The sequence below is a fragment of the Neolamprologus brichardi genome, chromosome 2, assembly GCF_056152115.1.
Source record: "Neolamprologus brichardi isolate AB-2024 chromosome 2, ASM5615211v1, whole genome shotgun sequence".
NCBI lineage: Eukaryota > Metazoa > Chordata > Actinopteri > Cichliformes > Cichlidae > Neolamprologus > Neolamprologus brichardi.
Window position 1 is genome coordinate 11,999,415 of NC_142105.1, and position 16,905 is coordinate 12,016,319.

The window sequence follows — 16,905 nt, forward strand, 5'->3', positions numbered from 1 at the left end:
GTCAATCCAGATGTTTAAAGTATTTTGTATTTGATGATTTTCTTCAGAGTTACCAAAACGTGTTTTTTTGATGTCTTTGATCTTCCTAACAGTAATAAGTACACAGGTCACGTGCTTCTTCTCGTGTCATCGCTGTTCTCCCGTCTTCATTTATCCTCCAGCCACTGCGTAAGGGTTAACATCACAGACCCGCCCACGGGGGGTGGGGGAGGCTGTGATGGACCGAAGGCGGGAGGACGGAGGGGGGGCTGTATCCAGGCTGGGACGTCCCATTGGAAATGAGCTGTGCGTAAAGTGGTACTGGAGTTAGATCGTCGGGGCCCCGCACACAGCTGACTTCTCTTCTGGTGTTCTTCTCTGAAAGCTGAAGGTAAGCGCTCTGCCTCCAGACACATTTACACTTTTAGGTGCAGTAAAACGTTTCTGCTGTTAGAGCTCTGTCAGTTGGAATGACGGCTTTACGCAGAAGGGCTCTGCTTTGACACTTCTCCTCACACACTTATCACAAACACAGATGTCCGTTTTAACTTCAGCACATTCAACAGCTGGTACTTTTTTTCTGTTCCACTTTGTTGAATTTTGCTTTTAAAGGCAGGACTGTGGTCTGAGAGCAGCCACAGCTCCTCTGCCATTACTGCTCAATCACAGCCTGCAGGTGAACGAACTGAGAGCATTCAGACTGTGGAGCTATTGTGTGCCACATCGGCAATAAGAGGAGGGGGGCTGAGGGGGAGGAGGGATTCAGACCCTTTTTAATTGGACACTTTTGTTATTATGATTCTCGATTTTCTGCTTTCCTCTCTTTGGTGAATTATTGTTTCTGTAAAAAAAACAATTATGTGGAAAAATGTGGGAAAATACAAAAACAAAGAGATACAAAGAGAGAAAGAAAATTGGACGAGGAGGAGGTGAAGCTGTGACAGATTCTAGTTTCTCCACAGTTTCCTCCGTGAACCCCTCTGTGACCCCCTCCCTGATTACTCTCATGTAAAGGAATGCAGGTTGCCATGGTGATCGGTTACCAGCTGTTTCTTTGAGTTAGTGCTGATCCATGGTGCAGCAGCTGGATTGTCATGGAGCTCCATAAAGATTTTCACAGTTTGGTTAGAACAGTCTGACTGGGCCCATAGAGCCGTGACCCCCACCCCAGATCCACCCAGCAGCCTGAGGATAAACTAGAGAGCTGCACAGCACATATGACCATCGTGACTTCAAGAATCCAAAACTTACACTGTGATTTTACGTAAAAGTACAAATCAGTAGTTTAACATTAGTGGCACGTGAGCTCTCATAATGATGATGGCTCTGCCTTTGGTCCCTTTTCGTGGATGGCAACATTTCCTGGGGGGGGAAAAAAAAGGTCAACAGAAGAGATGTTTATGTAATTTTGCGCACAGCAGTTTGTTTTTTTGTTGCATGAGGAAAACTGAAAAAATAACTGAAGATCTACAGGAGCTCTTTAACCACAGGAACCTTCATGTAGTCACACCTGAGCTTTACTGGGCGATACTTTTCAGATATGCACAGATTAAATGAAACTTTGACTCAAACTGAGTTGAGTTTTTATATCTTTAGAAAATCTTGGGTTATTTCAGTGCTCGCTGCTGTCTAAGGAAATGTGCTCAGTCCTTTCTTCGTGTGTCACACTCGGTTACACGTGTCTCAGTAAAATGTCTCCAGTCTCGTTTTGTGTGTTCGTCACACCTGTTGAGGATTTGTCTGAGATTTCTGTGGAAAGGCTGAAGCACAATGTGCCAGCATTAGTATGAGAGAAGTGCAGACACAGCGTCTCTGGCTGCTTAATTGTTGAGGTGGCAGGTCTGGACCGGAGTGGAAGGTGGAGGAGGAGGTGTTGGAGGAGGGGCTGGAGCTGAGGATGCTGTGAAAAGCCAGCTTGGCAATCTCTAGAAAAACACTAATCCCCAGACAGGATGGAGGGATTGTGCTTCCTTCTGTGCTCAGCGCGGAGAAGAAGGACGCGAGGAAGGAGACAGAGAAGGAGACATAAAAGTAAAAGAATAAAGAAATATGAGAACACACCAACAGACTAACAAGTCCTGCTGCTTAGAGGGAAAAGTCTCTTCAGAGTTCAGTTTAAAGAAGCATTTGAGTACAGGCGTGCTGACTTCTCAGTTGAATTTATACAACTCAAATCACCACAGCAGTCACCTCAAGGTGCTCAATATGGTGAGGTAAAGACCAGACAATAATACAGGGAAAATCCCGACAATCACACGACCTCCAAGGAGGAAACGCTTGGCGAGCGTGGGAGGGAAAAACTCCCTTTAAACAGGAAGAAACCTCTAGCAGAAACAGGCTCAGGGAGGGGCTGCGACCGCCTTGGGGTGAGGGAAGGAAGACCGGAAGTGTGAGAGGGGCTGCTCTGACTGACAGGCTGAGGGACGCTGTCATCAGTGAGCGGTACACTCCCTGTCTCTTGGAATTATTTTTATCAGCAGAGCAGTTGCCCTCTGGTGGACATTAGAGAAACTGCAGGTCTCAGACCTGAACGCTACCACCATCTTTTTTGCTGTCTGAGGTTTTAGCTCAGATTTAGCTTTATAGCCAGGGTAAGGCAGCCAGAAAGACACCTCACCGGAGTTAACGTTAGCTTACTTCCACGGTTATCTAAGGCTAATGTAGAAAGCTAACTGATATGAGTGGATCAGGTATTTCAATGTCTGACTTCAGGTCAAGCTACGAGCAACTTTCTGTTGTCTGGTGGTTTATCCAATCAGAGTAAATCTGTAAGAGTGAACATTAAATCATTAAAAGTTTATTAAAAGTTACATTTGTGTGTGATTACATCTGCTTTATTCTTATCATCTTCCAAAACCTTAAAAAGAATATAAATAATACTGAAGTAAAGGGTCTGTGACCACCATACTGAGCACATAAAGTCAGGATCTCCTGGTTTCCTGCTGTGTGCGTGCAGACAGAAAGAGCTGTGGACAAAGTCGAGGACGTTGGATGAAGTGAAAGCGGCAGCAAATGTAGTTCAGTGTTACAAAAGAGGCCGAGATGAAAGCGAAGAGCGCTTAAAGCCGGCGTGCCCAGTGACGGAGCAGCGTGCTCCCTCTGATCTGTAGATATGAAGATTGGTGATATTATTTTACCTCAAATTACAGCAATCAAAGAGAAGAATATCAAAGATAAAATTATGAAGGGAAGGAGAGAAGGATGAAATAGAGTCAAACAGGTCATGTGGCGAGGGACTCGGGTTACAAACATCCGGACTTTTTCCACTCGAGTTCTCCTTCATTCTTCTCTTTGTGCTCAGCGGTGCAGGTGAATGGGACGCTGTGAAAACTGCTCTTTGTTCAGGCAGGTCGCTGGGAGGTCCCTGTACTCCCTGGAAACCAGATTCATCAGGTGTGAGCTCGGACTGAAGAAAGAAACCACTGCAGCAGGCTGTGAAGATTAAACCTGTAATGCAAGAGTCTGCAATGAAGAAATCCACAAAGAGTTAATGTCAGCAGCTTATATTCAATAAGTGAAGATTTGGTTAATTTAGAGAGATTCTGGTAAGGAAACAGTCCTACTGGTCCAGGTTGCAGTGAGATTTGATGCATATTCAGGAAAAACTACTTACCTCAACCATCCAAAGACGTGCAGCCCATCTCACATTAGGTGTGTGATGAATTAAAAAATCAACGCTTTTTTATGGGATTCTGAAGGTCCTAATGGAAAAGTAACATCTGCTATGGGCCAGAGGTCACGTGGTGGATCTTAAGAGGTCAGGAAGGTGGATGCTCTCCATGTCACCTTATATATCCCTCTAGGACATGTTCTGCTCGTTTCCACTGACGAAAACTGGAAACCATCAGTGACTCAGTGACTGCTGCTGCAGATTCTGTTGGTCACTGCTGGGTTTGCAGCATCAGCCACGTCTTCTGTCCTCAATTAAATCTGTAGTGTTGTTGTTTTCATGTCAGCCAGCTGTAGTTGCAGAGCAGCACCAGAGTGTGTCATTTCAGCTACTTAGAAAGCAGATTGTTTAAAGTCGTTAAAGTTAGAATCATAATCTTTTCTGTCTGAACCAAACACAAAGGAGGAGTACGGGCTCAGATTGTGGTCATAAATATTTTGTATTTGTAAATCAGACTGTATAGTTATGAACTGAGCTTTGTGACCTTGTAAACCAAAATATCTGAAAACTTTATGGAGTTGAATGAATTTTATGAAGATGGAGGACAGCAAACACATGTTCGATAAAAGATGAAAGGGTATAGTTGTGGTATACCAATGGTTAGAAATACCATTATTACTTTAGTATTACTTTAACACAAAGTCGCACTGCGCTACAGAAGCGCCATCGCCATCCTCCATCTTCAAAATGTATTACCCTTCTGGGACCTGAAGCTCAGTGAAGCGCCCCTCCCACAGTTAAACCCATCTGCTCTCTGATTGGATTGTTACATTTGTGATTGACATGACATTGATCAATCAGCTGACAGGAAGAAAAATTCATACTTGCAAGTTGAAACTCACACACAGCGAGCGAACTCGAGTTTTATGTGTAGGTTTTTGTAGACAAACAGCCTGACTCGGGGTCTGCACTGATCCTGTCAGTCCTGTTTACTCGTCACAGACGGCTCAGCAAGGCTTTACGGCACACTTGGATTTCTGCCACCTGTTTGATGGACGGGTCTTTTGGAGCAGGGGTGGGAGACAGTGGTGCCAAAGGTCAAAGGGCAAACGCTGGAAGCCATCACAGAGGAATCTTTCCTTGAGGCGTCCGTCTCGATGGAAGAGAGGGTCTTCTTGTAGAGTTGAAGAAGTTATTGAGAAACCAGCAGATTGAAGGAAACCGCTGTAGCTCACACTGAGTGAAGACCTTAGAAGCGAGATGATCTGAGGACCATGCCGAGGCAGGAGAGTCAAAGTTTGGATGCGTCTGTGTTTTGCGTGCATCATGAATGCTGACCTTCCTCGTTCTGAACAGCGTGTGTGTCTGCAGAGCACATCACACACACAGGAAACCGCTGTTCATTCTCAGTGTTTGCTTTGCACAGCTGTTTGTCTGGAGACGCACTGCGACAGGTTGTTTATCCAGGCCCGCCAACCTGCCCGTTATGACACCAAGGACAAGAAGAAAGAACCTGTGTAAATCTGCTCTCTTTGAAGGCCTGCTGGGAGAGGAGCAGCTGCAGAGGGAAATGTCTGCATCACTGGAAGATCCAGCTTGGGCTGTTTACGCTCGCTTACCCAGCTGAAATCCACTGGTGGGGAGGGAGAAAGGTCCCTTTATGAGCCTCAAGTTTCCCTTTTAGCCTCACCGTGTTTGATTATGTGAGCGGCTTTCCAAATAAAATAATTTGTTTTGCTGTTACATCAGCATGTCCGGCCTCCCCCTTCCCGCCGAACCAAGCCCAGTGGCTCTCTGGCCAAACGAGAATAAGTAAAAGCGATGGGAACACCGCGTCCCTCCAAATCAAACACTCGCTTTCCTGCTTATTTTCTCCTCTCGCTGCGATGACACTGAGCCCAGACACTCTGCTTACGATGTGTCAGAGGCCCTTACTTATGTCCCGTCTGCAGAACATCTTTTTTTCTTTCTTTTCAAAAGGTGCAGAGAAGTGTCTTTGTGCAGGTCATTCTCCGACTGCTGCCAGCTCTTCTGTAATTTTCCACATCTGAGCTGCTTATGACTTCTTAGCCTTCTGAAACAGAGGACACCTCTGTGCCAGTCCTGCCTGGACTCTGAGCTTAGAGCAAACAATCTTTTACAGCTGCAGAAGCAACGAGCAACTCTACACATCAGAATTATTCTCCTTTTCCTAATACGACCCAATCCATGTCAGGATTTGACCCTAAGGGATGCAGTGCTTAACCCCCGTTAGACTTCAGGCAAAAGGAAACCGATTTCATCCTCTGAAACAGAAACAGGAAGTGATATCTGTGAACTCACCCACCAACTTAAAGGTTTTTCAGGCCTCCATCATCAGCAGTGATGATCAGAGCAAGCTCAGGTTCTTAAATAAATCCAGAGGACAGCATCAATTTGAACCACATGGAAACGTTTAAAGAACAAAAGAAAGTCGTTGCTATGATTCCAGACAAGTAGGAAAGCAAAATGATAAGAATTAGAACCATTTTTTCTTTGTGATTTATTTATTTATTATATATATTTCTTCTACATGACCAACATGTAATAATAAAAAACTAAACTAAATAAAGAAAGCCCTGCTAAAAGTCCATTTCCCTCTTGGCCAGCTTCAGGAAGCCTACAGAGGGGCAGCAGCAGGACTTTCTGACTTTACATGAATGTGTGCACTTATATGCTGATACATTACCACCCTGTATCAGCTGATAGAAACCGGTGGGAGTAGAAGGAAATCTGGTTCCTTAAAGCTGCAAATTTAACCAAAAATCAACGTCCGTCCTTCCTAACTTCCTTCCTTCCTTCCTGTGAGCATTTGGAGCCGATCGCAGACAAACGCCAATCCCCGGACTCGTGTTTAGCCTGAAGGTTCTTCAAACAGATTTACTCTTTTCTGCATGTGTCGCAATACGTCGCTCGACTCAGCCTCTTCATGTCTACAGGCCTCGTGCTTTTCATCAGCTGGGCACGGTGTCAGCTTCAGTGTTTTCACAGTCACGCCATTCAGCTCCAGCCATCTTTGACATGCTGGGAGGTTTAAAGCTGCAGAGGAAGGAGGGATCATTCGTTTTTATTCAACTGTTGTTGGTTTCAAGCTGCTGCACTCCTATCCGAGGCGCAGGAATTCCAAGTATGCACAGCTTTGTTTGCTAAGTCTTATTATCCCTGCTGATCTCACGCAACCTTTAAACTGTGTCTGCTCAAAACTGCAGATACTGCCTTGTGTTTTGGGGCGAATTCCATTTCTTTTCAAAATCCAGACACAATAACAGAGGGAGGAACTTTGATCTGTACGGTCTGTTCCTTCTCATATGTTTGATCTCACAGATTCTTCCCCTGATGTCTGGGAGAAGCTTGATGGAGGTGCAGGATGAGATAACTAGTAGACTGAGCAGCGCTGCACTCTGTTGCAAACAAAGGAGGCTTTATTCAGTCCTCGAGATGTGACAAAAAGAGGAGACAGAAGCCGGGATGAGTTTCCAACAGTGGTTCCTTAGAGGAGACACAGAGAGTCTCTTTTCACAGGAAATATGCACTGTCTGTTATCTTTGACACACTCGGGGTGACAGAGCTTACTGCAGCATGTGCAGCCCTAACACGCCAGCGTATCAAGCATATTTTGGTAACTGCACAATGACCTCTCTTCGTGAAGGTGGCAAAAGTGGTGGCACCGTCACCAGCACCTAATAAAGCTCCCAGCTGGTGTTGTGTTTGGTTCCACCTCTAAATACACACTTTGTCCTTACCAAAGGCGTTGCCACCGCAAACGCACAAACGCCAGCGTGTCGCTCCATAATCGAGCCTCTCTGTTGCTCGGGTGTGAGGACACGAGCAGCAGACACACCTTTAGGTTTCAGCACAGATCCTTCAAAATAAGTTGGTCAACTGATATTTGAATGAGTCCTAAAACTCCAGCGAATCTGTTTCTGCAGGCCTCTCTGACATCCACGTCACCTCATGTCACTCTCAAGTGTTTCACAGGCGGGTGCCAAGTCCTGTCCCACCCTTTAAAAGACCCCAAGTCACATATCAGGGCCCTTTTATCACATATCTGTCATTAGGGTGTAAATATGTGTTTAGCTGAGCTTAATTGAGGCTGGTTGATCCAAACACTGGCTGGTGCAAACGTTGCCTCAGGCTGCTGTGAGAGAGCGCACAAAAACCGGAGCCGTTTCCACCCGAAGAACATGACAACAGGCCGACCCGGCCTCGTACGGGGACCCCGGTTAGCATTCGGTCAGACTCCTGCAGCAGAGCAAATGCCTCTCAGAGGGAGAGATGGTTCTCAGAGCGTCACAGACCATCTGAACCCAGCGTGTCGGGAAACAAAGCGGACAGTGAAGGCTTCTGTTTGGGAATCTGGAGCGCTTCCATCAGCGTCAGAATCGTCCCACAGGCTTCTGTGGTCGTGAGAAGAACTGCAGGGCTCTCTGCCAGAGGCGCCATAGTTTACACTCAGACCCTGATTCTAACAAGCGAAAGAAGAAGCAACAAAAACTCTGCTTTACTTTGAGTGAGCACTCACACAAAGCTGTGTACTTAATCAAGTGTCTGTGTGCGTTTTTGTCAGCTCATCATCTCTGTTTGTCTCCACAGACTTTGAAGATGAGGGTGTGGATTGTCTTCCTCCTTTGCCTGGCTGGCCATGCCATGGCTGCTCCTGTAAGTCACACATGCCTGTAAGAGTGTGTGTGCGTGTGTAGATGTTTACGTCTCGATAGCATCTTCCTTTCTTTGTGTGACCTCTTTTCTTCTTTCCTCTGCTGTGAGTTATCGTGTGTGCGTTTCCCTTCCACGTGTGTGTGTGAGTGTTTTCCTGATGGCCAGTTCCTCCCCTGTGAGTGTTTCTCTACTGTGTATTTGTGTGGGCGCACTCACATGACTTCTATGAGCAGCCACAAGCATTTAATAATGTTTAATGTGTGTGTGTGTGTGTGTGTGTGTCAGGCTGATGAGGAGCCCATCGTGGAAGAGCCTGGGACTGAGGAGCCAGTTGTTGAGGTGAGTCCAGATGTTGATGTTCTTGCCGTCTGTGATCATCGTCCGTCACACAAACAGGAAGCTTCAGTTTCCATGAAACACTCCATAAGGATTCCTCTGCAGCCTTCGTGGATCTGTGAGAAACCCTGGGTGAAAGTCTGCAGAGGAATCCTCTGGCAGCGAGTGTTGGTGTGGCCGTGATGTCTGTGGGAAACATTTGCTCTCCCGTATGTCTGATTTGGCCTCTGCGACGTGTTTTCTGAGCCACGCAGCTGCTCGGAGATGATGCGATCTGCAGCGGAGCTTTAGGGCTCATCCACAGCGTAGCCGAAGTTCGAGGCGTTTTTCCACTTGTGACTGCAGGAGAGACTGCTTCTGTGAAGAAATCAGTCCAGCAATAAAATCATCAACAAAAACTTGTTGTTTTTTGGTTGCTTTCTAAAAACATGAGCCCAAAGGACACAACGCAGTGTTTTTACAAAGCGCTGACACATGTTTGAGACATGTCAGAAAATCAGATCAGTTTAATGAATCAGTCATCTGTGCTTCTGCTTTTGTTTCTGGGTCGTGACCTTCTTGCCTCATCAAAGCTTTTTGAAAAAGCCTGGGAGCTTCTGTTTTGTCTTTGAAGGCATCTCAGGTTTTAAAGCAAATTCCACCCAAAACCGACACGCAGCGACTGAAGACGTGAAACGTCCGTGCTTTTGCCTTTTCAGGAAAGTGCCATGTCACACACGGCAGCGCCTATTCCTTCAGTTCCATCCGCTCAGGTTTCTCTCCGTGATATTCCAGAAACATTCCTGCAGCAGAACATAGAGTCTTCATGAGAACGTTTTATGGTTTCCTGCTTCAGAGGTCCAGTGGGACCAAAGATCCCACAGCTGTTAATTTTAGCTGCTCAGGAAGCCATTACTCCTTCCATAGCTTTGCCACATGTGGCCCCAGCTGCGTGTTATTGTTGAATATTATGGTCTGGCTGCTCCCAGACTCTGTTTGGCCTTCAGGGAGGAACCTTCTTTAGTGGTGATGCTTCAGCTTGTTTTTCTCGTCTTCAGGAAACCAGACGTATTTAGGTGGTTTGGTTTAAGTGGACGTCAGGCAGAAATAGACCCGAACACAGCTCAGACCTCAATCTGAGCGCTTTATGATCTGATCTCTGACCTCTCGTGTCCTTCAGGAGACCGAAGTGGGGGCCAATCCAGTGCAGGTTGAGATCGGAGAGTTTGACGAGGCCATCGACATTGTTGAGGATGTTGTCACTGAGAGTAAGTTCACAAACACACTCACTCCCGATCGAAACTTTAATGTCACAGTTAATGTCCTTCTGTCCCCTGATGGGTGGTAACGTGGACATGAAAGATGTTGAGATGCTGAAGTCAAAGCAGATGTTCCTGCAAACCTGCTGTAAACATTAGAATGAAGGATTTGATTTCACTGCATTTGTGGCTGTCTGAGTTTAGCAAAGCCTCAAACTGGCAACTCAAATGGCCGTAATGACAGACTCCCTCGCTCTGTAATTACACATTCCACCCACTTTAAAGCCTATGAGCTCAGCCTATGAGCTGCACACCCTCACTTAATAATGCACAGCCGGTCTGCTACAGGCCGCTGTGTTCTCACTGCAACAGCTGACAGCAATTTGGTGATTATTTGATGATTTGTATATATTGTGCTGCTCCTTATATCTTAACATATTGTATTGCTAATCGTCTAGTCTGTTTTTGTTTTTGTTTCTATTAATGTTACTGTACTGGAGCAACCATAACTCTCATAATTTCCCTTAATAAAGTATTCTGATTCTGATTCTGAAAACCAAAAAGGACAGAAGAGACGTGAAGAAGGAAAGATGGAAATGCAAAAATGATGCAGATCTGCCTTCTTTACGTCCACTTTAAATAAAAACTACATTTTGTCCCTTGAAGGTAAAACCTCCTGTTTCACTTCTGTTTTCTCCACAGATGCCTGTCTGAACTACCACTGCAAGAAGGGCAAAGTGTGTGAGGTGGATGAGAGCAACACTCCCATGTGTGTGTGCCAGGACCCCTCCACCTGCCCACCGGTGGAAGGAGACTTTGAGCATGTGAGTTTAAAATCAGCCTGAGTGTTCCTGACCTGAGTGAAGTGTGACTGGCATCTGCGGCAGGAGCTGAAGCTGTGCAGCTCTGCGTGTTTCTGCATGAAGAGCTTTTGTCCTTTCTGCAAGCAGAAAGAAGAATTTTAGCGTTAGGCCAACTGTAATCTGATTGGCCTGCAAGCAAAGCAGAGGAGCCACCGGTGGGCGGAGCTTCTCTATTAAGGCTATCTGGTGTCTGTGACATCACGCAAAGCAAAGAGTAGAAAAAAAAAAAGGATTCCGAGCTTTTAGTTCAATTTGTTTCAGGAAATCAGGAAAATCATATTTTCAAACTAAAGGGCTTGTTTGGTCAGAAGCACACGTGTGAGGACTCGTCTGTCCCTGCAATGTCACTGCGTTGCAGACCGAGCTCTGCTTTCTCTCCTGCAGGTTTGCGGCACTGACAACAAGACCTACGAGTCCTCCTGCCACTTCTTTGCCACCAAGTGCACCCTGGAGGGAACCAAGAAGGGCCACAAGCTGCACCTCGACTACATCGGCTCCTGCAAACGTGAGCTCTCACACTCTGCATGAAACCCTTCAGGCAATGATCCATTATGGCAGGGTATAAAAACGCATGATCTGCAGACCATGCAGAGATTTTCCTCCATTCATGAGGACTCAGATTAACAGACTAACACGTTGTGTTCTCTGGATGCAGGTCTTTAGCACAGTCTGAACTTGGCTTCACAGATTTGTCCAGTTAAACAAAGTTTTAAATCAGAAATGGAAACAGTTTGTTTCCATTTCTGATGTAAACTGTCCTGAATCAGCATGTAAGTATTTTAGATGGTATCAATGAGCAGTAAGTAAGCTCACAGCGTGGCTAAGTGGAGTGCCAGAGGTTTCTTCCTGTTAAAAGGGAGTTTTCCTTCCCACTGTCGCCAAAGTGCTTGCTCATAGGGGGTCATATGATTGTTGGATTTTTCTCTGTATGTATTAATGTAGGGTCTACCTTACAATATAAAGCACCTTGAGGCGACTGTTGTTGTGATTTGGCGCTATATAAATAAAACTGAATTGAGGAGAACGCGATCTCCTTTAATCTGAGTGGGTACAGCAGGAATTGAAGCGCTGAGCCTTCAGGTGGTCTCGAATGAGTCTGAGTCACTGAGTAAAGGACGGGATGGAGGGCGTGCTGCCTCCACCCTGGTCACACCCAAACGTTAATGTTGGCTTCGGGGAAAAAGCCTCTTTAATTACGTGTAAAGCACTTAATTATTTGAACCTGTATGCAGCATTTAAACTAATTCTAGAAGATCTGAAGGATGAGCTGCAAACCTCCAATAACGCACAGAGACAAAGATGAAACTGAGATATGAAGTATATCTGTGGATGCATGAGGACAAAGAGGAGTTTGAAGTGACTCTGCAGTAAAAGGAGTGCAGCTTTTCTGAGATTTCAGGGAGAACCTCTCCTAAATTTATCTGAGAACTCGACTGGAATTTTATCTCATCTGGATTTCCAGCTCATGAATTTGGATATTCTTGTATCGCTGCTCCCATCTTTTGTTTTGACATAGTGCGTTTTGGTTTCTTCCTGTTTCTGTTTTTTGGTTCGGTGTTGATGGTTCAGACGTATCTGAAGTTTAGTTCCCAGTCAGTTCCCCTGCCTCCTCCCTGGCGTGCCAATAGGCTGAGCTCAGGTGTGTCAGAGCACGCTAGTGATTGATGGGTGGGTCTGACTGTGGCTGTGGCTCGGCGGCGTTCAGACGTGTCCCAACACGCGAGCTATAGAACACGATACACGAGCTCAGCGCGAGGAGAAGTATTGGGGCTCCAGGGTTTAAATGGAGATCACGGCACTGTTCAGTACACCAAAGTACACCTGTGGAAGAATGGACCTGAACACCTGGGTACACCTGGGTGTAGCCGTCACTTTTAACCCTGCAGCATCACTGTTTGAAACACTCATGCTTTGATTTCCAGCATTACAGACGTTTGTGCAGGTGTAGAGCCCAGCAGTCAGTGTGAGTCTGTCTGATGGTGCTTTTGTCTTGCAGTCATCGAGCCCTGTCTGGACAACGAGCTGACAGAGTTCCCGCTGCGTATGAGGGACTGGCTGAAGAACGTTCTGGTGACGCTGTACGAGCGCGACGAGGACAACAACCTGCTGACCGAGAAGCAGAAGCTCAGGGTGAGAACAGACCGGCTTGTTGATCTGTCCTTTATTCTGTTCACAACAAATTCATCATTTTAGACGGCAGTCACAGACACAAATGTTTCAGGTTTCATGGTTTCATCATGAAACGTAAGTTTAAAGAAGTGTCTTTAAGCACATTTGTGCTTTGAGTGCTTTGAAATGCGGTCGAACAGTTTGAGGATTTAACCTCAGCCTGAGGAAATAAGTAGTAAACCTACAAACATGATAAAACAGAAAAAAGCTTTTAGGCTCTTAATTGTTGCACGTCTGCCACTTCCAACATGACGCCGACGTGAACTCCTCCGTACGACGTTTCAGGTGAAGAAGATCTACGAGAACGAGAAGAGGCTTCAGGCCGGTGATCACTCCCTGGACCTGCTCGCCCACGACTTCGAGAAGAACTACAACATGTACATCTTCCCCGTCCACTGGCAGTTTGGCCAGCTTGACCAGCACCCCGTCGACGGGTATGTAGGGGTCATGGGGAGGGGGAGATGATGCTGCGTCTCGCCAACTAAAGGCCAAACTTATCCTTGCCATCCTGTTTGTGTGCTTCCAGATACCTGACCCACACAGAGCTCGCCCCTCTGCGCGTGCCTCTCATTCCCATGGAGCATTGCACCACCCGCTTCTTTGAGCAGTGCGATGCTGACGCCGACAAATACATCGCCCTGGAGGAGTGGGCCACCTGCTTTGGCCTCAAGGACCGTGAGTACCGAACACCTGACAAATCTAATACGATCCCTCGGGCTGTGGGACAGAGTTTTTGTACAAACAGAGAAAACGCTTATGAGGTGACGTTCAGCAGCTCATCAGCGTTTCGGGGTTTTAACGCATGAGTGTTTAACACATCTGCACTGAGCGTGATTACCTGGAGTAAAGGTGCCCATCACAGGAGTCTGCATCCATACAGGGAATCTCTCGCTCACCACTCATAGCATCCGAGTGACTTCCTGTGGTCCCGGCTCCTGTGTGGATGCAGCTCCAGCGTCTCTGAGTCTCGGGCGGGGGGTTAGTACCACGCACACATTCCAAACCACTGGAATGAGTGTGCTGGTCTCTGAGTGGGTGGGGCGTGACGCGACGAGCTCACTGTTCTGACTGTGTCCTCTCTGTGTTTCTCGTCTTTGTGTTTGCAGAGGATGTGGACAAAGATCTCATCATCTGAGTCGCTCTGACCCGCAGCAGCAGTATGACGTCTCTTAGTCGCTACTAACGGGAAAAGGTGCTGATCCCTAAGTTAAACAAACAAATGACAGTAACGGTGCTAATTGCATTTCTATTTTTTATTTCTCAAATAACGGCCTTTCCTACCTATACCACTAAAATCAATTAGAAGAGAGAAATGTGCACAGCCTGTACTAACCCGATGTGTTCACGGATCTTTGGATCGTCCATGTGTGGAACAAAAAGCTCCTATAAAAAACAAAAGACCTCTGATGTAAATCTACGTGTTGCCAGTGTTGTATTCATGCTGCCGTGTCTTCGGGGCTTTAATTGGAGATGGCTTTGAAGTGTTGTGAGCGGACAAAGCTGTAAATTGACAATAAAGTTTGGAAATAAATGCTCCCTCTGCTTGCTTCCTACTAAAATGAGCTGTTTAGTTTTTGCACTCTTTCGGTGGTGGACTCTTTTTTTTTTTTTGTCATTTGATGTATTTTGGTTTTTGATCTTATGACTACTGCTACACCAGTACAAATATTTGAAAGCAATAAAGAGGATATATTGTTATGACGAGGGGAAAATCTCGCAGGCTGAGAGTTTTTCTCATGTTTCTAGTGACGCTGAGAGCCGGAGCGATCTCTTATCCATGAATAAAACACTATGAAAATATCTGAAAATCTCTGCATGCGTTCGTATCTGCATTTCTTTCTCCCGTTCTCTGGAGCTTTTACTAAAGCCATCTGATAAATCATCACGAGGAGATCCGCTTGTTTATGGGCACGTTTTTGGGAGAAGGATGTCCTCTGTGGTGTCTCCTAACTCCGCCTTTTGCAGCTTTAAATACTCTGATTCCCAATTACACCCCCCTCTTTTTAATTTTTTTTTTTTTATAGTCTTCCCTTTGCCCCCGATGCAGTAAATAGTTTAAACTTTTTCACCACCACTATGAGTAGTGTGGAGGATTAGTAGAGTGGAGCAGACCCCAGTCCCTCTGGCGATGAACAACTTTTAGCCAAAACGTTGCAGCGCATCATGCAAATGACCTGAAGCCCTAAGATTCAGAGCTGCCAGCTGTGAAGTGGAAGAAGAAGAAAAACAGACGGTCCAGGATTAGGCACATGCAAAGTCTGTATATAAAAGATGGCTATAGCAGCTATGACCACACCGCCGTTTCCACCGTCTCCACCATCTCCATCTTGGTGGCAGAAAGACCTGGATGTGATGACATCGTGCATCGTGCTCATTGGCTACTCACCTGTGACTGACAAGTCGTGAGTGAGCGGTTTGATGTCACAGTTAATAAAGTCTGATTAGGATTTTCAAAACAGGCTAAAAAATTTTATTCAGTGGGACCCAAAACAGTCTACAGGGGTCACAAAGCTGAAGCCACAGCTATCGCTCCCTGGTGGCTTTTATCATGCATCAAAGGTTGGTGCAGAGAATCAGGTAGATATTTTTGGAGAACCACAGAAACAGCTGGATTTTACAATATTTATTCAGTATCTTCAATTTAATCCAGCTGTGGGTTACGTGTGCACTGACGGCCTTTTTACTGTGATTTCACTCAAAAGTTGTCATATTTTCTCAAAAACAAACAAAACCTATTTGAAACTGTGACTTCTTCAGCTGTAAATATTATTGTTAGACAAGGTGAACGTCTGAAATGATCCAATGACATTGAATCTCCAGACGGAAGCCTTCTGATTTAACATTTGCAGGGTTTGTGTTGTATTTTTCCTACAGCTGGTCATATCAAAGCCACACGAGGACCACAACTTTATTAACAATTATTTGACATAAAGGCTGAAAATGAGACTAAAATTGAGAAATCACTGTGAAAATGCAGACGATTACAAGCCTCTCTTTTGACTGCACTCATTAAAACACAGGAGTGAGCTCGGAGCATGAGTGCAGGTTTGTGCTCACAGACTCGCAGCGTGAGTGCACGAGTTGCAGCTGCGTGCCTGCTGACTGTCTGCAAAGCTGCTCGTGGTCCCCCGGGAGACCGGAGAGGGAGAGGTGGTGCACCCGGTTACCATCTCCACCCGTTCATCCAGACTCCAGCGTCAAGTATGTGAAACAACAGCCTCGCCTCGTCCACAAAGATTCCAGGCCCGCCTCCGAGCCGCAGGGGGAAAAAAGCTGTGAGCACAGCAGCGATTTCATCCAACAGACGAAGGTTTACTGAAAGTTTGAGTCACTGCAGCTGATGTAAGGCTGGGAGGGGGGAGAGGTAGGTTTGTCCCGTTTTAAACAAGCAGAGAATATGAAGCTCAGTCCTGCAGAGGAAACAATCCTCATCTAGACAGAATAAAAGCCCTCTGTGCTGCTGTGAGGCCCTGTGTGCAGTTTAAGGTCACTTTTAATATGAAAAGGACCATAAAATCAGGACCATAAAACTGACTAAAACAAACTCTGTGCAGCAGCCCATGGCCGTTTGTATTTTTGATATAAATGTCCAGTGATTGGCTGATGTCACCGCGGGGCTCTGACTTTTGTGCAGCTGTGCAAAAGTCAGTGTGGGTTCGAGTCCAGGCTCGTGGTCAGACGGTGTTTGGAGGCTGCATGGACGAGCACAGAGCCTCGCAGCTTAAGGCGTTGCTGCTCTGAGCACAGCCCAGAGCCCCAAACAGAGGAAAGACGTCCTCTGCTGGTGCTTCCTGATCCTGAGGCGGTGACTGAACAGCTTTCGTTACTCATTTATTCCCAGTAAGTCCTGCTCGCCCCTGGCGTGTGCTGCCACCTGCTGTTAATGCGACAGTTTAGTCTTCCACTTGGGGGGATTAGCGTCTATCCCCGCCATATTTATCAAAAATATTTTATTCATATAAAAATAATTTGGAAAGATGTTTCACTGCATTTTTGACTTCAACATTATGAAGACAGATAATAGAAACAATTA

General features: G+C 46.0%; 1 protein-coding gene across 1 annotated transcript; it reads left to right on the forward strand.

Annotated features, from left to right (window-relative positions):
• Positions 1-233: 233 nt before the first annotated feature.
• On the forward strand, positions 234-14,431 carry sparc (secreted protein, acidic, cysteine-rich (osteonectin)). Its single transcript, XM_006797643.3, has 10 exons — positions 234-370; positions 8,201-8,266; positions 8,552-8,605; positions 9,762-9,849; positions 10,543-10,664; positions 11,088-11,208; positions 12,700-12,833; positions 13,158-13,306; positions 13,399-13,547; positions 13,979-14,431. Exons 2-10 carry the CDS (start codon positions 8,210-8,212, stop codon positions 14,005-14,007), a joined length of 903 nt encoding a protein of 300 aa, XP_006797706.1. The 5' UTR covers positions 234-370; positions 8,201-8,209; the 3' UTR covers positions 14,008-14,431.
• The last annotated feature ends 2,474 nt before the right edge of the window (positions 14,432-16,905 follow it).